This window comes from Sipha flava, unplaced genomic scaffold (genome assembly GCF_003268045.1).
Source record: "Sipha flava isolate LNK unplaced genomic scaffold, YSA_version1 1_pilon_pilon, whole genome shotgun sequence".
Classification (NCBI taxonomy): Eukaryota; Metazoa; Arthropoda; class Insecta; order Hemiptera; family Aphididae; genus Sipha; species Sipha flava.
In genome coordinates, this window is record NW_020272783.1 from 5,587,142 (window position 1) to 5,607,814 (window position 20,673).

Consider the following 20,673-nt stretch of genomic DNA (forward strand, 5'->3'; position numbering starts at 1 on the left):
TATTATATTGAATATTTCAATTCGATTAATTAGTAGTGTTAATTTAAAATTGTTTTCATGTCCAAACAGTTCGCCCCTTAACCATTTGATCTGAAGTACTATGTAATTTACATTAATTATTTATAATTTTTTTATGAAAGACGTGGCCCTTTTACCCGTTTACCCTTTAATATATTCGTATATAATCCTGTAAGGATCTAAATTTTCATTCATTAAATTGTTTATTTAAGTTCCAAACACACTAAAATGTATTTAAAATTAAAATTTTAAAAGTAATCTATTTTAAATATATATATTCATATGTTGGAAATATGTTTTCCGTAGTGCATATTCATTTTTATTATAATTTTTATTTTTCAGGAAGTTCTTTTGAAATCTAGTTTAATGTTAGGCTTAAATATCAATGTTATACAACGTTATTATAGTGAGTTAAATTTATGTTAAGAAATTTGGATTGAAATGTACTTCTAACTTATATGTACGAGTATACGTAGTCATTGATATTATATTTATATATGTCCTTTTGTAATTAGACACAATTGTACTTAATGTGCGTATTTATCTTTTATTTTTATTTATAATATAAAGAATAAACATTTTTTATTTTTATTATTTGTATAATGTAATTTTTAGCATATAGTGAAATTCTTTAAAAATGCAAATGAGTAAACGATAAATTAGTATAAAAATGATATTACTCTGCATTAGTTAGTTAAATTTTTCACTTGTGTCGTTTTAAACATATACCAATATAATAAATTTATAAGTTATATACATATTTAAATAAATCAAACTAAGATTAAATGAAGCTTTACACAAATTTAACAATATAATATGCAACTTAATTATCATTTTGAATTATGTTCTTGTATAAAAATTAAAGACATTTATTTTATGTTTGGTATGGCGTTAAAATTATTTGAAAATACAGCTAATAAGAGTTCATTTTATTTATTAAATATACGTAAAACATGATTAGATAAAAATAAATTCTTATTTGCTTTAGATTTTTAATAGCTTAAAATGTCATAAAATGACGTGTATAAATACAATTTATTTCATATTTAAATATTTGGTATAATGTTAATATATAAAATGTTTTGTTTTTTTATTATTCAAGACTGGAATACGATTAAGTTTAGTTCTTATTGGATGTAGCTTTTTGAGGTGCATGATCGAGCCTAACCCTTTAATTTAATTTTTAAACATTATTGTCAAATATTTATACATGGTCGATAATGTTATGTTCTAATGCAGCGTTTCTCGACCTGTGATACGCGTACCATTTATAGTACATGTAAAGCTCAAAGGTGGTACGTGAAAGAAATCTTCCTTTATTTAAAAAGTTTTATTATTTTTGACTGATATTGATGAAGAAAAGTTCAAATTGTTTTGCGATGACGAATAGCTGTCAAGATTAGCGTAAATGGCTGACATATTTGACTGTTTTAATGTTCTAAATATGAGTCTTCAAGCCTCAAACACAAACATATTTTATGCTAGTGAAAAAGTTAATGCTTTCGTAATAAAGTTGGATTTACTTATTTTTCAAGTATCCAAGAATCATTCTCAGCATTTGAGACACTAAACAAATTTTAAAATTAAAGTCAGAAGGTACGCGAATATAAAAAGATTGAAAACCTCTGTTCTAATGTATATCATAAAAAATGCTTTTATATTTTCTATATTTAACTCTAAAATTATAATTTATTTTGCCCTTTGTTGAGTTATCGTTTCGTTAGTTGCAATATTTTTAGTGTTGGAATTTAATCTATGATTGTAATTTGTATGGTTGTAATTATGGATGCTTAAATTCGTGTTATTATAAGTATGTATAAGGAAAAAAAAATGTATAAATGGATAATTGAAATTCTCTAAAAATCAACTAACAAGTGATTCAATTACCATTTTGGCAATTATTAACCGTAGATTATACTTTGATCACTACAAGGCACAATTGGCCTCAATATTTTTTGTATTTGTGTTTCTACTGAATTAAAAATTATGTGTAAACAAAACAAACATGGTTGAACTAATAAAAATTGTTATTTAATTATGTTTGCGATGCGTGGTCGCTTTTTATATAAATGGGAGCAAAGTAATATTGCTTATGTATAGGTATAAGTATATACATTTTTATGTTTATTTATGATATTCAATTGATGGCACATTAATTTAAACAGTTTAGCTTCGCTATGCAGTCCATTGAATAGTGAAACGTGAAATTGTATGCAAGACCTTTTTTATTTAATAGTTCAACTGAATTCGATGACGTTTAATTATTTAAGGTCACAACACTCGTCGTTGTTGTCATACACTTGTATATACCCACTTTCGTTTTGTATGTTGGCTAATATAAATATAAGTACTAATACAAGTAATCTGATATCTATCCTTTTCTTTCTAGATTATTAGATATAGATTCGTAAAAAGTATCATCACTTTTCTCATAATAGTGATGTATTCATTTGTTGATATACACTTAAAATATTTATTTTAATTTAGTTTTATAAAATAAATTTCAATGAAATATATTTTTGATTTCAGATGGAATTCCATTGGCGTTATCGTTGTAGAACTTATTCTATCGATCTTATAAAACCAATCAACATTGATCGGAAAACATGATTTGAATCAAATAAAAAATTTATGTTTCGTGAATTATTTTAATTTTTGTTTCTTTTAAATTCATTTTAAAATAAAAATTAAAATGTCTCCAGTGGAAAAAGACCAAACGCTCACCTCAAATTCTCTGGGGAATTCCTTGAATAAAATACCACATTCACAATCTACTCCTGGTGTATCGGGTTCTAAAACGCCACCTACAACTCCTAGGAGGGGAGTGAAAATGCTCAATGTTCGTGTCCAAATGTTGGATGATTCAATCACGCTTTTTCAAGTGCAGGTTTGATAAGAAATTCAGTTTCTCTCAAATAATGAATTTAATATACTATACTGTATTACAGACGAAAGCTGACGGGTCTGTTTTATTTGAACAAGTATGTAAGCAACTAAATTTGTTGGAAGCCGATTATTTTGGACTTGAATATCAAGAAGGTTCTACTAAAGTAAGTACTGATATTAATAAATTATCTTAATGGTATTTTTATCTAGTTTATTTATAATGTTTTTCAGCATTGGTTAGATTTAGAAAAGCCATTAAACAAACAAATAGGATTATCATTAGTAGAACCATTAATGAGGTTTTGCGTTAAGTTCTACACACCTGATCCTGCTCAACTGGAAGAGGAATACACCAGATATCTGTTTTGTTTACAAATTAAGCGAGATTTATCACATGGGCATATGCAATGTAATGATAATACTGCTGCCTTAATGGCTTCTTATATTGTACAAGGTAAAATTATATTATTTAGTATATGATCATATATATATTATATAAATCAAAATTCATCACTTGTATTAAATATAGCTGAATGCGGTGATTATTCAGCCGATGATTATCCAGATCATACTTACTTATCATCACATAAATTTGTCCCTCACCAAGATAGAGAAATGGAAATTAGAATAATGGAAAGTCATAAAAGACATATGTAAGTTATGATTGAAATAATATAAAATTCATGAAATGAGTAATATTGTTTTACATAAATTTTGTTAGTGGACAATCACCGGCAGAAGCAGATTTAAACTTATTGGAAACTGCACGTCGATGTGAATTATATGGGATCAAAATGCATTCAGCAAAGGTATATACAGTGAAAATGACACTTATTATAGACTGAAATCATTCTTATTAATGTGGACGTTTTTATTTTCTGACACAAATACTTTTATAATTCAGTTGTTATTTCTTAATATTGGATGTGGATATTACAAGAAAATCAAAATTTTTAATTTTGTATCAACATACTATTGGAACAGGTTTATTCAAATTAATTTGTCTTTAGTGTCCATATGTTTTATTAGAGGTATATAATAAAAAAAGTGCTACAATTTTTAACTACTTGTTGCTGTCCTTATAGGTTTTACTATATTTTAATTTCTTGAAATATTTTATAACTTTTAATTTTATTGGTATATTAGGATCCAGAAGGTGTACCTTTGAATCTTTCTGTTGCACACATGGGTGTATTAGTTTTTCAAAATTTTACAAAAATTAATACATTTTCTTGGGCCAAAATTAGAAAATTGAGCTTTAAGCGGAAAAAATTTCTTATCAAACTACATCCTGAGGGATATGTAAGTTATTTTTTTATAAATTGTTAAATTGTAACAAATTGCAATTGTAGATTATTAGTCTATAGTTATTAATTAATAATAAATATAATTACAGGGTTATTTTAAAGACATAGTAGAATTCATATTTGAAACTCGTAATGACTGTAAAAGTTTTTGGAAAAAATGTGTAGAAAATCATGGGTTTTTTAGATGTTTTACTGTTAAACGTTTACCCCGACAAAGAACTAAGGTCCTTAGTCGAGGATCATCATTCAGGTAAATATTTATAAAAAATAGACAGTATTTGCATATAAAAATGTATATATGAATTATATATTATAGATATAGCGGTAAAACTCAAAAACAAATGGTGGAATTTGTTAGGGAAAATTTTGTTAAACGACAAACATTCCAAAGGTAAGTCCATTTATAGTTCTTATATTGTAAATGATAAATAAATATAAAATTAAACTTAAAAAAAATTTTTCTGATGAAAAAAGTCAAGTTTTAACTTTTTATTTACTTATTTTTCTGTAGTAAACACAAATACAAGAATAGCTTGATTATGATTCTTAGCATGCGACAAATATAGATGTTATTGAGAATGAATTTTTGTTTATTTTTCACATTTTTATCAATGAAAGTGGCTCCAAATTCAAACACATCAGAAACATAAGTGTCAGTTACTGATATTTTGTAGTTTATATAAAACAATATAGGACTTGATATTTTAATTGTTCATATTTTAATTGAGCTTATTAGTTTTATTATATGTATATGTATTAGTTGAGTGAAGTAATTATTTATACTTATCATTTGGCATTCTTTGCGAGTTTCAATTTCAAATCATTACGATTTTATAGTGATATGTATAAGTTAACATTATTCAAACTCAATTATGTACCATTTCATTTTTTACTCAGTAGTAGTTTATATCTTAATAATCAATAATTAGTAAACCTAAATATTATTGTGAAATAAATATTACAACATGCATGTGATATGCTGTACTAATTTAAATTGTTTTTCTTTGAGATGTTCCAAGTACTTAATTTACATTTACATAAATTAAGAAGTTTCTGATGGTGTGTTAAAATAACATAAAGGGTCGCTTTCATTGGAAAAATAGTGTTTCTTTACACCATTTGCCCTGTTTCTGCCAACAGGTCTCAATCATTTCGGCATACTGGATTGTCGCATTCTACTATATCCAATGTTGGTTCCAGTAATTCAGCACATCCTTTATTACCCCTTGGTATGTTTTTGCAATTTAATTTTTAATTAACATAAATTATATTAACTTAAGACTAATTTTTTATGTTATTGGAGCCACTTCATAATCATTAAACTAACCTGACCTAATTTTAAATTAAAACCTTTTTTTATTTTTACATGCAAAAATTATTTTGAGAAATAATGAAAAAAAAAAAATGTTTAAAAATTAAATATGACAAGATGAATGAAAATGGATTTGGGCATGTGATGACAAATTATAAACAAATGTAGTAAGAGTTATTATAAAAATAAATTTTGAAGGGAAAATAAGAAGAGGAAGACCAAAAAAGAGATGGTTGGATATTATTGAGAATAATATAAGAGCTGTTGTTGTGTGTATAGGGGATGTAAAAATTAGAGACGAGTGGAGGTTTAGAAAAAAGGTAGCCGACCTCAAATAGTTGGGAGAAAGGCGAGGAAAAAAATGATGAAGAAAAATAAAAAGTGAATTTTATGGAATATTAGTATTTATTATGGAACATATTACATGAGTTAATTAAAAACTTAATTATTACATATGTATTTCTCATAATTTAAATTTAACTTTTAAAATTGCAATGACTTATGCTACTATTTAATATAAAGAAGGTTGGTAAAATTCAATTTAAAAAAAGTTATATATTTTGATTTAATCAATTTAGTTTTATTATTGAAAAAAAAAATGAAATTGTGGTTATCGTTTATGAATTATTTTACCTTAAACCATTACCTGGAAATTAAATTTTCTATAGATTATGTCATTCTATTGACTATTACGTACTATTACTTAATTGTATTTATTAAATAAATTGTCAGTTCAAGCTATGTTTTATTAAATATTTTTTTGCTTAAATTTTAGTTAATTTTAAATCTTAAATATACAATGTACATACATATGTAAGCTTATTTATGTTTAAAATACCATTTACTTGATTACTAAAATTTACTAGAACTAAGCATGATTTCTATGACTATGTATAGCATGCATATTGGTTTTTTTTTCATACCAATAAAATATATTAACCAACAATATAAAATAAATAATACCTTGTATTATTTATATTTAATTTTATTCATAATAAATTATTTTCATTCCATTAATTGATTTTTCATCCATTTCTTTCTTTTTTTTTTAGCAAATTCGGAAGCCACGAGCCTAGCGGGTTCTCTGAGTCCGAACGTAGTCCGTCACCAGGGGTTGCCTGGAGAGGTGTTGACTACTCAAGTTGTACATCCGACGACAGTGACGACAACAACTTCGGACATAACTTCCATCACTTCGTCCCAGCACTCGTACAGCGTCAACGATCCAGGTCAGAAACATTCCACCGTAAACAACATTACTATGTACCCAAACGTCATTTGCACTAGGCCTTGTGCTCGTGTTAATGTTATCAGGTCCAACTTCTATGAAGATGATTATGACACTGATAAATCATATGCATCATCTAGATATTCTGAAACTTTTTACAAAGATATTAAATGTCAATCTAGTCAGACTGATTTAATACTTATTGACAAATCCACCCCTACCTTTTATAGTTGGCAACGTAGCTCTAGCTGTAAAGATTTCATTTCACCTAGATCTTGTTCTGGAGAAACTCCTCTTGTTGAAAATGAAGAAGTTAATTCTTCATTTGACCGAAATAGTTCATTAGATCACCCTATTACTAAAATATTCTCAAGCAGTTATCCTGGTACCACTTCTAGTTTATCAACTGAAAGTGGTAGTGATCGTAAACTTGAAAAAGTGGGTAGTGTTAGAATTGTACCTGATACAGATGATATGTATCAAGATGATATTAGTCAAGATTCATATGAATTACTTGAAAAAGAAATATTTGATACTACTGTTAGTGACGAAGAAGATGAAATATTTTATGTAGAAAATGATAATAAAGAAAATACTTTAGAAATTGAAAAACGATTAGGTTACTTAGAACCTAAATATAGAGATATAGAGTTTAATAAATTTAATGAAATTTGCAAAAAAGAGTTGGCTTCTAGAAGTAAAGAACAAATTTTTACAAATAATACTATTCGATTTAATGCATTGGAAAATAAAAGTGAAACAAGTCATGTTCCTGTAGAGCGTACCAAAAGTGATTCATATATGAGTGCTCCTAAACATAAACCTCATAAACTTTTACATCAAAAATCCATAGATTTGACACCCCTTGATAATTTTGAACCAAGTGCTGTTAAACTAGAATTAGATATCCCTTATATATTACATAAACGACATACATTTGAAGGTTCATCTAATGAAGAGAATACAGTAAAATGGTCAACAATTAAATGTGGTTCCGATCATTATTCTCAAGATTCTGGTTTATCATTATCAGCACAATCTACAAGTTATGTAAGTGTTGAAGATGACAGTCCTGTTAATTTAGATACACTTTTATTAAATAAATATCATGACAATGTTGTAACAACATGTAAAAGTTCAGAGCTTATTCAAATGGCGTACAAATCAACTTCATTTAATGAATCTGATGTTAAAACAACTACAAATGATAAAGTTCATAAACTAAAGTCTTGTCATAGTGCTGATAGTGTACCTGTTAATAAAGGCAAAAAAATGTATTACCAACCTCGAAGTGCAGATACTGGATTAAAAAAAGAAGTTGAAGTAATACAAATTAACCCTGAGGAAGACATTAAACCTGAAGACGTAAAAATTGTAGAATATCGAGGGGGAAAAGCTAAAAAAATAAGAAAGGATTCTGTTGTTAGTAAAGATAACAAAAGTTTAGGATCAGCTTCTACATCAGTTGCTTCGAGTTCTCCTGGTTTATCACCTGAAAGATGTATTTCAAATAGCCCTAAAAAAGAAAACATTTTTAAGTCGTCTGCTGTTAAAATAAAAATTGCTACTGCTTTGTCTTCAAATTCCAACCATGTAGTTCCTAATGTTGTAATTAGTGATGATAATAATATAACAAATGACAATAATATACCTATGGAATATAGTGCCCTTCCAGATATTGTGTCAAACTCTGTAAATAACTCTAAAATTACATATTCTGAAATAACTCAGAATATCAAACCAAAAAAAGTTGAAACTAGTAGCACTGGAAAAGACGAAGAGCAAGTTGTTCCTATTAGTAATAATTTTAATGAAACTAAATTGAAATTAAAAAGTGCATTGTCTTGTATGATGTCTTCACATCCAAATATTGCACCTCAACCTACAAATTCAGAATCTAAAACTAATAAAATAAATAAATTTCAATCATTAGCCTCAAGAATAACAAATTTTGATGTAATTACTAATAATACAAAAATTGATCAGTCGTTAGCTGAACTACCAAAAAAAAAATTAACTGATAAAATACCTCAAAAACGAGAAAAGTCTCCTGTACTATTTGCTAGATTAGGTTTATCTGAGGGTTCAGCATTTCCAAATGTTCCTGGCCAATCTCAATCTCAAAGACGTGCTATATCTTTAGATTCACCTGTTGTATCACTTCATCAACTTCCTTTGGTTACATCATTTTCTAGTAAGGACGATACAGTTGATAATGAAGATGATATAGAGTTAGAAGAAAAGCCAATTAAATGGTGGAACATTAAAGTTGATGAGACTATTGTAGAATGCCTTACATATCTAATTGATGTTGTTGTGGGATCAGATAATCCTGATAGTATATCATTATCTCCAAGTATAACACCTGAAAGAAGACGTTCAAGTACTCGACAAGAACGTTTGGACTCATTTAAAAAATTAAAAAATTTCGAAATTGAAGTTTGGGATTCAGAAGAACTAAATGTGACGTCTACTATTGATTATGAACACAAAGACTTTGAAGATGAAACATTTATTGTGCCTGTAAGTACTTGTGCAACTAATACTGTCACTCAAAAACATAGTAATAAATGTTCTACTGATGATGATTGGGTATCTGTTGATGATTCTGGAAGTAGTGAGGAAATACCATTTAAAGAACTTGATTCACAAAGTTCAGATGAAACAAAACGAACAACTCAAAAAACAGGTCAGAGTGTTTCAGAAATTATCGAGGATACAGTAATTGAAGCAGATAATTCTACTACTGATAAAAAAGATAATTGTGAAAAAGAACCAGAACCTAATTTGGATGTTTTTACAGAAGAAATTGATCATGCTGAATTGATTAATAAATTGGGGTGCATTGAAATTCCACCTAAGTTGGAGCCTAAACGACATCATAAGCTTTCTTTAGAAAGCTCTGGTAGTTCAAGCCTTGATGATCCACCTCATATGGATGACTTGAGTGGAAACATTGCTGATGAAGAAGATGTCACATCTAGCCCTTTACCCCCTACTCCAGATGTTACATATTCTGGTATGTATCTCATAGGGTATGGTGTTTATGGTATGTCTAGAACATTATCTAGAATAAGTGAACAGAGCACTTCTGAAAAATCAGAGATTGATGATGAATTGTCTACAAAATATTCAACTCAATCTGCTTCTTTGGATGATTCTATATTGTCTAGTGATTGCCAACCAAGTTTATGTTCTGATGCGATGGATAGTTTACCAGACTTGCCACCATTACCAGTAGAATATGCGTTTGATATACCTTCACCTATCGAAGAATGGCCTTCTCCTAAAAGTGAAGAACTGACTCCTATTGAACAAAAACATTTTGATGATGATGAAGATGCTAAAACAATTAATAATGATGATGTTGTAGAAGAAAAAGATGAACTACGTCGAGCACCATCTACAAACAAGCCTAGACTATCGTTTGGTGATGATACATCAGCTGGGATATCTACATCAGAATTTTCAAGCAATGCCACAATTCTTCACCATTACGATAATGTTTGTCCACCTCCAGAGTTTTTGAATAAAGATTCAGATGAATATGACTCCCCATTTACAGAATCGGATGAATCCAAATTCTACCGACCACCAGCACACATGTTTGAACTACCTAAAACAAGTATGAAAACTAAAAAGAGCCGTATGCCACATGGTCCTGCATCATTAGATGCAACTGTACCAAAACCTAAAACTTTAGCTACTAGAGCTCGTTGTCATTCTTATTTCTCATTGACTCGTAGTCCTCCTAGTGATGCTTCATCGTCATCTCTTGAAGCCCAAGAGCCACCTAATGTTCCAAATACAATACCTAGGGCTTCCAAAAGAAGACGCTATACTCATACCTTAAAAAGAAAACCTAAAGTAATACAAATAACTAAAGTATAGTGCGAATTTCAACTATAGAGATATAAATAAGCCTCCACCTAAACCTCTATTTAATAATTAATAATTACGTTTATTTGAACCAATTTTTAAATATTAATGGCAAATAGGGTGTAGTATAACAAATAATGTGTTAAGAGAGTTAAGGTTGACAACATTTTTATTAGATAATTTGTTTAGCATTTTACAAGGTACCTACATTAGTAATTTTTTCTTTAATATTTATGTTATAAATATGTTTTTTATGGTTGTGATAGTAAAATTATTTAGTTTTTTTTTTTTTGATTAAAATAATTATTAATAATTTTAATTGAACCATGTTTATCTTGGCGTAATAATATAATATTTTTAAGATAAGAATTTTTGGTATTTGTATTCAATACTGCAGTATTTGGTTGGTTTTAAAAAAACAAACAATGAGATAAATTATTTAATTTTTGTGATAGTGAATTGTCTGATGAATATTAGTTAAGTTATAACTTGAAACATGACTAAAAATATATTTGACATTCAATGTTTATTTATTACAATTTTAATAATTTGTTATTATATGTTTCTTGGATCATAAACTGAAAACCTTATTTATATACATTTTAAATCATCTATATTGATTTTAAAGATTTTTATTTTGCACGAATAAAAATAACCACTTTTGTACCTAAAATTGAATGTGCCACATTATCAGTGATAATTTACAATTATTAGACTTTAATGTATCATTCAATAATAATATAATACAAAGTTAAATATTTATGTATAATTAATTATTATTAAATATAATAGACTGATATTGAATATTATTACAAATTAGAATTGATTTCCAATGTATAATACTGAGAAATATGAATGATATGATGGAACTAAGGTTGTATTGCTGTTGATTTAAAAGAGAAATAAATGAATATGTTACATATCATTTGAGTTTAAAAACTCAAATGTAATCTAACAAGTACTTTTCAATTTTTAATATTTGGAAATCTAATTAATTTTTAAATGTATTATAAAATTAAAATATAAATTTTAAACAGTCTTCCTCCTTAATAAATAATTCATACATAATATACACCTTTTATGACCTTTTATAACCTTTTTTTTTGAGATAAATAATATTATTTTTCAAAACTCAAATATTCATTATCTCTCTTTTATGCCATTAACTAAGGATCTGTCATAACATGTCGTCTTTCTATGTTCATTTTATAGTTATTTCATTTTATTTAAATACTTTAAATTAATAGTTGTTAAAAGCTCACATTTTTTGTGACAGCTTTTTCTATGTTCTTATATTTTATGTTTGTTTTTTTAAGTATACATTACTGAATTTCCTGAAAATGTTTGTATTTACATGTTAAGATTCATTCTATTAATTTCTTTACCTAATTGTTTTTTTTTTTTTTTTATGAATAACTAAATAGGTGTTTAGATATTTGATTTTAATTTTGTAAATTTTTATAAATAATTTATTATATTTATTATATCTAGGTACCATTTTTCTGTGTAAATACAAACAACTATAAAAATATAATAACTAATAAAAGAACTTAAAATAAATATATGTCTTAAGATTTTTAATAATTTCCATGTATCTTTTATATACTGAATGTCTATTAAATCATTCAATTATGCTATTATCCTGTTTTGTCTGATGGAGTTTAAGTGAGTTATTTTAACACATAAATAATTATACATTTGATGTTAAACCCTATTAGTTTATTCATATTCATCAATGTATCATCAAATTGCTTCTGATTTTATTATTATTTTTCATACACATTATTTTTATTTTGCAGCATACATTGTTATTGACTCAAATTTTTAAAAATTGTTTATTTATAATCATAAACCTATCCCTATTTTAATTTCATAAAATTGCACTTATTATTGGTTATTATTAAACTATAATATCTTTTTATTATTACTTTTTTTTTTTGCGAATTATCTTACGCATGGTATATTCATTTTATTATATTATGTGATAAGTATCAAATATTTTAATCATTAAATATTTTTAAATTTAAGGTGATACTCCTGAAGAAGTAGACTCTCCATTCAAGAAGGTGAATGGATTGACTCCAACATTATCTACCACATCAGTTAAAGAAAATGGTGTAGTGACAGTGGCATCATCTACTCCAAAAAATCATATAACAAATGGATCTTTAGGAAATATAAGGTAAAATGTAATATATAAAAGCACTTTTTTCTTTTCTAAAAATTAACTTCAATATTTTAGTAACGATCATTATAGCAACATTAGTACCATTGTTAACTCCAAAGATGAAACTTTATTGAGAAGTCTTGAAGTCACTGATACAAAACGTAAAGTAAGTGTTGATTCATATAATATTGATGTATAGAGCTTGGATTTAAAGTAAATGCTTCTTTTTTTATATATGAGATAGAACTATAATTTTTAAATATAAACTTGTTTCACATCTTTCTGTTTCCAAATAAACCAATTAATTTTTACTTTTTTATTGCTTTTTCAATTATTCCAGCTATAGAATTTTTTATGATTATTTATTTATTTATTTATATTGTGTTAGGCTGCATTAAACTGGAACACAATAGATTAACATAAAATAGAACTTACTGTAAAAAATTAAAGAATAGGTAAAATAAAACAAATAAAACTATAATATTAAAGGTATGAACGGACTATAGTGTAATAAATAGACTGTTTATTTGTAACTTCTTTGGTAATTTGAGCTTCCGCTATCAAAATTTGTTAAGTAAAGTTTAACCAGTACTTGGCCATGTCTATTGCCCTCTGGTTGGCTATCATGAGGTCCTTTTCACTGCAGGTAATTAGGCATTCATAGCATTCCAATAAGTGATCCATTGTCTGTTCCTCGCCGCACTCACATAAAGCTGATGAGTTTTCTAGTCTAACGTAGGGAGTTAACTTCAAAATATTTGTCCATTTTGGCAACTGTGATTGATAGTTTCCTCTCAATGGTCTTGAAGATATTGTCTTGTTCTGCAATTGCCGAGTCATCTGCGTATATATAATGTTTGATATTTGTATTGTTTGAAATTGGCTAATCGTTCATATATATATTGAAGAATGTCGGTGCAAGTACACTTCCCTATTACTATTCCGGGAGACTGTTTTTTGAGTTTCTCCATCGACTATTTTTTCCATCTGGGGTAACAAAGAACCGACGGTTACTAAGTAGGGTTTTAATTATTTTTACAAAGTTATAGTCATGTGTCATTTCATATAGTTTGGTTAACATAATGCTATGGTTTACAGTATTATATGCTGCCGACAAGTTTACGAACACCACAATCATAATTTGTTTATTTTTGAAACCAGATTATTCTATGATTAATTCTTTGTCTACTATTGGCATAAGTCGGTTGAGCAGCATTCTTTCATATATTTTATATGTGTGGCACAGTAGTGAGATCGGTCGGTAGTTCTTTGGGTTCGTTTCCTCTTTACCAGATTTTAGTTGGACTATTATTTTTGATTTTCTCCATATCTTTTGGATTATATATGTTTATTATATTATAGTAATAAAAAAATGTATTATTTAATTAATAATAAATTTGAAAATCTGGAATATGGACTAAATTGTTGTACCTACTGGATTATTGTTTTCGGTTTGATTGTTAAATTTGTTAAACGTATAGATTATCGATCTGCAAATAGTTGGATTGTTGACAAAGTGTATAAATATTGACTTAGATGCAGAAAAGAAGTTAAATGAAGCTAATGTAGATATTGCAACTACTATTTCTGGTAAACTAAATTGTGTTCTTTTGAAAAACAAAAGCTGGAAAAAATGAATAGACATTAATAATATACTGGTGGCGTTTAATCAAACGAAATAAATTATCATAGGTTAGATTTAAACGAATCTTCTTGCATGAAGTATGTACCAATAACTTCAGTGGATGTAGAGCATTTGTTTTCTATGTATAAAAACATTCTGTCAAATAATAGAGACAGTTGCACTTCTGAAAATCTTACAATATACATGATAATTAATTATTTTTTTAATTTAATTTATTTTTTTATTCAGTTTTATAACTGATTCATGTTAATTTTTGATCATGCTTTTTTTTTGCTTTTTTAAGAAAATTTGTGCTTTTTTGTCATTTATTATGTCTATAAAATCTAAGCCCCCATTGATGTATAATATTTTGTTTATAATTTATTTATAATTGTAATCTATTTTTAGAGACCTACAGACAGAGCATATTTTATTACTAAAGAGTTATTGATGACGGAGCGCACTTATAGAAAAGACTTGGAAGTCATTAACTTTGTAGGTTATAAATCAATTTAAAAAATAAAATAAAATAATAATACATATTTGATTACTAGTGGCTACGAGATGAAATGAGTAAAGAAGATGATGAAATGGGACAAATAGAAGCAATAAATATGCTTTTAAATTTAATTGATCCAATTTATGATGCTCATTCTATTTTCTTGAAAGATGTAGAAATGAGATTGAACAATTGGGACCCTCCATGTATAGCAGATATTTTACTACAGCATTTTAATTATTTGGAGGTATATTTTATTAGTTTAATTAGTTTATTAAAATTAAATAAATGTATATTTATGAATATTTTATGTTCTAGTTGTATGATCATTATTTGGATGAACACCTTAATGTTTTAGAAAAAATTGATCATTCATATCGTACTAACAAGAGATTTGAAACATTTTATAAAGACTTTGAGATGGAAAAAGTGTGCTATTTGCCATTGTCTTCATTTGTTTTAAAACCACTTCAAAGATTACTCCATTATTCTCATTTATTAGAAAGTATGAAATTTTATTAAGAATTATTTTTTGTTTAATTTATATATACTGTTTTTATAGAACTAATAAGACACTATGGTTCTTCACATAATGACTACAATAATTGCTTGGAAGCAAGAGTAAAACTGTTAAAAGTAACCAAGAGACTGCCAAGTGCACTTCGCAGATCAGTAATTATGAACAGTTGTTTGATTTTCAACTGAATATTATTAATTTTGTTAATTTTATTTTGATAACATAGGAAAACTTTGTACAGCTCTGTGAGTTAGAAAGAGATATGGTTGGCATTGACACTCTTCATGTTACTGGCCGAGAGTTTGTTCGGCAGGGGTGTCTTACCAAATTCTCACAAAGAAAAGGTTACCAACAGCGCATGTTTTTTCTGGCAAGTTGAAGCATGTTTTAACATTATCTTATTTGTTTATTTTTAGCAGCCCCAACTGTGCGGCACGCTATTCATACATAATATTCAAATTATGGATGGCCGTCAATCTTAAAACATTGTCAAAATATATTAAATTTTATTTCAACAATTTAGTATATTTAAATAATTATTTAATATATATTTTTATGATCAAATTTTAATTTGAAAATACCGTTTTTAAAAAAAAAATTATGTAAAGAGAAAAGAAAATCATAAAAACTATAGCTACAAATACATGCTGTTGAAATTTCTCAAATGAAACTATTGTTAACTGTCAAGTTAGAGCTTGGATGTTAATGACCAAAGTTGATTATAGTATTCATTTAAATTTACTTATGGTAATTTCTGATTACGAATACTTATACAAATATCAAAAAGGATAAACAATTTTTTTATTTAATTTAAAATATTATTTTTTAATAATTATTTAACAAATTTCATAAATTACTCTATGTAGCATACACTATTTTTAAATCTTAAGAATAGCAAGTTTTAATGAAAAAAAAAAAAAAAATTATTTAACTTAATTACTAAATATATTCATATAAATATCTAAATAATATCAATTTATTATGCATGATTTTATAGTGTTTTTACTTGGTAGTTATTCAAAAATATAAAATTAAATAATGTTGATTTAAAATGTATACTTGCAAATAACATAAATTGGTTTATATAGATGTACATAAATATTAACTAATTTAAACTATATAACTAATTTTGTGTTATACTTAAAGGTAATTTAGTGAAAAACAAATTAGTTATAAACATCCGAACTCTAATTATCACTATTAAAATTAGTTCAATTTTTGTATGTCCCTATATTTGTGTGGTATTTGACAGTTATTATGTTTATTGATTTATAAAAGTAGATATGCTTGGCAGTGTTAAACATAATTTACAAAAAATATTTTAAACACATTTTGAGTAAAAAAATATCAAAACTGCTTTAATTAATTTTCAATTCTTGATTAAGTTTATAAGTCGTTCTTAAAAATTCATTATTGTTTGTTTGTTTGATTGTAATTCTCTTTAGTCTGTTAGTACTCAAATAGTAATTATGATACATTTTGTGTGGTTTAAGAGCCTAAAGAACATTATTTATCTTAAAATAAATGTCATTAATTGTGAAATTTTCAATAAAAAACTTATGTTCAAATAATTTTTGGATCTAAATATTTGTAAATTAACTACTTTTTTAATTATTAATTGAATTGACTGTTTTTGTTTATATGATTAGATAATTTTTTATATAACACCTCTATGTATAATAAATGTTCTCTTTTTAATATTAAATTATCTTTTTCTATTTTGAATACATATAATTTTAAAGTCATATTTTTATTTTTTTTTATTTTTTGTTTGTTTTTCTTTTTTTTCTTTTATTTTTTAAAGTAAAATATTTGTTTATATACATTGTTGAAAAATTTAATTATGTAATCAAAATAATACTTAATGTATTAAAAAATAGTAACTTTTTTTTTAAATATAATGTAGTATTATGATAACTTCCACTTCACCATCTTGATGCTGCCGCACAGGCCCAATCAAGCTTTTACTTATAGCTTTAAAGAAATATGTGTTCAGCTTAACATTAGTGTTGCGCTTTTGTGCATGCCAATATAGATGTCTGACATGTTGTTTTACACGGCAAGGGTTGGCCACATGTTTCGCGTCCATGGTCAGATACCCCTCAACGACCTCTTTGTTGAAGAAAGAACTGACAACCCAACACAATATTCTTTTTCAATCTATTCAAATAACAGGTATGAGGAAATGATTGCAAAAATTAGTCGCAGACTACGTTTTTCTATTATTAATCGTATATCGATATTATTACCTACTTGTACAGTGAGCAAATATGCATGTAACTCGAATATGATTTAAAAATAAAAAATATTTGGTGCCAATTATAGACTGTTTTCCTATTGCAGGGTAATCACAATTGCGGCGAACAGTCAGGAGGAAAAAGATAAATGGTTGGAAGATATTGCAGCAAGTGTTCAAGTATTCAAGAGAGAACGGACTACAAATATTGAGCCACCCAATATTTATTTGAGTTTAAAATCATGCAGTAAGTTAATTATTTTTAATTTGATAATCATTTTAAAAAAATATAAATAGTTTATTTCTTATTTTAATTAATTGTGTGTTTCTGAATAAAATGTATTTATTTATGGTATAGCTTATAACCTCTAATTTCTGCAAATACTCATATAATTATTCTTATAAAATATTCTTGTTGCACTTATTGCCATTCGTTAATCTTAGTCCTGTGTGTAAGAAAAGATTAACATTGTCAATAATCGCATATAACTTGTTTTCATTAAATAGTACTTTTATTTCGTTCAGATTCCTCAGATGACATGATAAGCAACAATGGTGACTATAATGGAGTTATGACCGAAATTAATGGTGGGAAAGTGCCGAGTACCGCACAAAGAAATAATACCACTGTACATGTGTGTTGGCATAGGAACACGAGCATTGGCATGGCTGATCATCTCCGAGCCACTGAGGTGAGTAGTCCAAAGTCTGAATTTTCAATTATTATTTTGTTTTAATGTCTTTTTTTCTTTCATACCATCAGAATCAGTTAAGCGGTTTTCTGTTGCGCAAATTTAAAAATAGCAATGGCTGGCAAAAACTTTGGGTTGTATTCACCAATTTCTGTCTGTTCTTCTACAAGTCTTTCCAAGATGACTCGCCGTTAGCCAGTCTGCCTCTACTAGGTTATAACGTATCCAAACCTAATGAAGAGGACTCTATCTTAAAAGATTTTGTTTTCAAGTTGCAGTTCAAAAATCATATATACTTTTTCAGAGCTGAAAGTGAATATACATTTGGCAGGTAAGCATGTATGAATGTATGATTGCATTACAATACTGTTAAATTGGATTAATTATATCATTACAAATCATTATGTAGTCAAATTATAAATATATTCCATTTTAGAATTCTTTTATCATTCATTTTTCATTTCATTTCATTTTTCATAGTCATCCACATGTTTTTTTCCAATAATTATTATATACTTATATACTTAGCTGCCCTGAAAGATTTCATATGAAATAATATTAATGAATGGGTGTATTCAGAGGTGTTCTTAAAATTTTTTAATAAAAATGTATTAAAAAGTTAGCCGTGGGGAATAAGCGCCCACACTTTCTTTCTTATATTATTATATAATTATAACATATTATATTTTTAATTAAGTGTAAGATTTACAAAATTGTATGAATTTTACAGGTTCTTTTTTCATCATATGTTTAAAAATGTTTTTTAATAAATTCTTTTAAAACTTAAAAAAAAAAACCCATATTATTATTCAAATTCCATTTGTTTTTGGTGTAAATAAGTAATAACAAGTAATTATTTTAATTGATATTGATGATAAATTATAGTTTAAATTTATAAAAACGTCGATTTTATTGCATGTTCTATTTTGGACACATTAGTTATCTACTATATTTTTTAAATACTCCCTTCAATCTGGAGAGAATAAACAAATATGTAACTATAATTAATTTTCAACATTCAATTATTATTCTATAATTGATTATTCTATAGTACTTGAAGTACCTGTACCTAATTCATTACTAATTTAAATTATATGTATGGGTTTGTGAGGTAATGATTACTATTGTCTAGTGTTGATTACATAGATTCCCTCAATATCCCAAACTATGACCAACTTAGAAAATAAATATTGCGACATAATAACATACATTATTTTTGTTCTATATGCCATTTTCCATTGGCCTTTAAAAGTAAATTATAACAATTCTTTTCTTATTTTAAAATGTTTAAAATGTTTAAAACAATGGAAATAAATAAAAAAACCATTTTTTTCCCCGAACCCTGCAACTAATACTAAAATATTTAGAAATAGAAATAGAATTCTATTCAATATAGAAGTTTCTATAGAGTTCTATTTCTATTATCTATTATAATAATAGTATAACTATATGATTTATATGTAGAATATAAATATAATTATATAAAATAAATAACTTGAAATAGTATAATGTTTAAAAACAATTGTTGGTCAGTAATGAGAATAATATCCTTTATGTAGAATAGTTTTATAAAATATGTATTGTATTTAGTAGTAATTATTTTCGGTATCTAAAAATATTGAACCTGTTGTAAAGCTAGTTAACAATTTAAGAAAATGCCATAACCTTTTTTGAGATTCCCTACTTATTAAGTAGTAGAAATACTAGAAACTAACTATTAAGACTTGTGGTAATTTAATATTTTACTTATACTTTTTATATAATGATTCATAGTTAGTTTAAAACCAAATTTTTCAATTTCCATTATTTATGTATAATGTTAATTAATATTAAGATCTTAGTAATGTAATTATTACTTTCTTATTTTGTGTGTGAATATTCTACCTCAATGGTAAACCATTAACGATTTTTATTATAGCATCTTTTCTACTCTTAAAACTAATTTTTCATATAAATTATTATCATGATTAAATGTTCAAATTATAATTAAACTTACCCGTTTATATTTTGTATGAATGTGTAATTTATAATGAACTATAGCTAAATGTTTTTTATTATATTTAGATGGATGGATGTAATTGGCAGTGCTACGCAACATTCCGGCCGTATGAGACTGTTCAGCCGCAAAGACAGTGAAAATAATTACTCGGACATTATAGTCAAATGAATATAATTTTGCAATCAAAATATATTTTTTATTATTATTTTTACTTAAGGGAACTATTTAACACGACACTTAAAGTTAAGAAATTTTAGGTTTATTATAATATAACTGTTACAAAATCGATAGTGGATTTTATTCAATTTT

At 26.4% G+C, this 20,673-nt stretch overlaps 2 protein-coding genes across 7 annotated transcripts in view; both read left to right on the forward strand.

The window, feature by feature from the left end:
* LOC112682090 (FERM, ARHGEF and pleckstrin domain-containing protein 2-like) overlaps positions 1-20,652 on the forward strand; it is a 34,319-nt gene extending 13,667 nt beyond the window's left edge. For 2 of the 6 annotated variants that reach the window (XM_025552560.1, XM_025552561.1), the window contains exons 2-23: positions 2,548-2,905; positions 2,967-3,068; positions 3,136-3,358; positions 3,434-3,557; positions 3,626-3,713; positions 4,051-4,206; positions 4,301-4,461; positions 4,528-4,602; positions 5,352-5,440; positions 6,576-6,752; positions 12,659-12,812; positions 12,873-12,963; positions 14,830-14,916; positions 14,976-15,167; positions 15,239-15,425; positions 15,483-15,592; positions 15,664-15,807; positions 17,473-17,612; positions 17,781-17,920; positions 18,199-18,365; positions 18,437-18,696; positions 20,430-20,652. In XM_025552560.1, the coding sequence (XP_025408345.1) occupies positions 2,711-2,905; positions 2,967-3,068; positions 3,136-3,358; positions 3,434-3,557; positions 3,626-3,713; positions 4,051-4,206; positions 4,301-4,461; positions 4,528-4,602; positions 5,352-5,440; positions 6,576-6,752; positions 12,659-12,812; positions 12,873-12,963; positions 14,830-14,916; positions 14,976-15,167; positions 15,239-15,425; positions 15,483-15,592; positions 15,664-15,807; positions 17,473-17,612; positions 17,781-17,920; positions 18,199-18,365; positions 18,437-18,696; positions 20,430-20,532 (3,165 nt within the window). In that variant the 5' untranslated portion in view covers positions 2,548-2,710 and the 3' untranslated portion in view covers positions 20,533-20,652. Of the gene's footprint in view, positions 1-2,547; positions 2,906-2,966; positions 3,069-3,135; positions 3,359-3,433; positions 3,558-3,625; positions 3,714-4,050; positions 4,207-4,300; positions 4,462-4,527; positions 4,603-5,351; positions 5,441-6,575; positions 6,753-12,658; positions 12,813-12,872; positions 12,964-14,829; positions 14,917-14,975; positions 15,168-15,238; positions 15,426-15,482; positions 15,593-15,663; positions 15,808-15,853; positions 15,939-17,472; positions 17,613-17,780; positions 17,921-18,198; positions 18,366-18,436; positions 18,697-20,429 lie in introns of those variants that run through there. The other 4 variants (XM_025552562.1, XM_025552563.1, XM_025552565.1 and 1 more) reach the window with 4 other exon arrangements.
* On the forward strand, positions 6,759-10,890 carry LOC112682088. Its single transcript, XM_025552559.1, has one exon. The coding sequence runs from the start codon at positions 6,785-6,787 to the stop codon at positions 10,640-10,642; it is 3,858 nt and encodes a 1,285-aa protein (XP_025408344.1). The 5' UTR covers positions 6,759-6,784; the 3' UTR covers positions 10,643-10,890.
* Positions 20,653-20,673: the final 21 nt, after the last annotated feature.

Coding starts and splice junctions, on each gene's coding strand:
- LOC112682088 (XM_025552559.1), top strand. CDS start 6,785: ATGTACCCAAACGTCATTTGCACTAGGCCTTGTGCTCGTGTTAATGTT.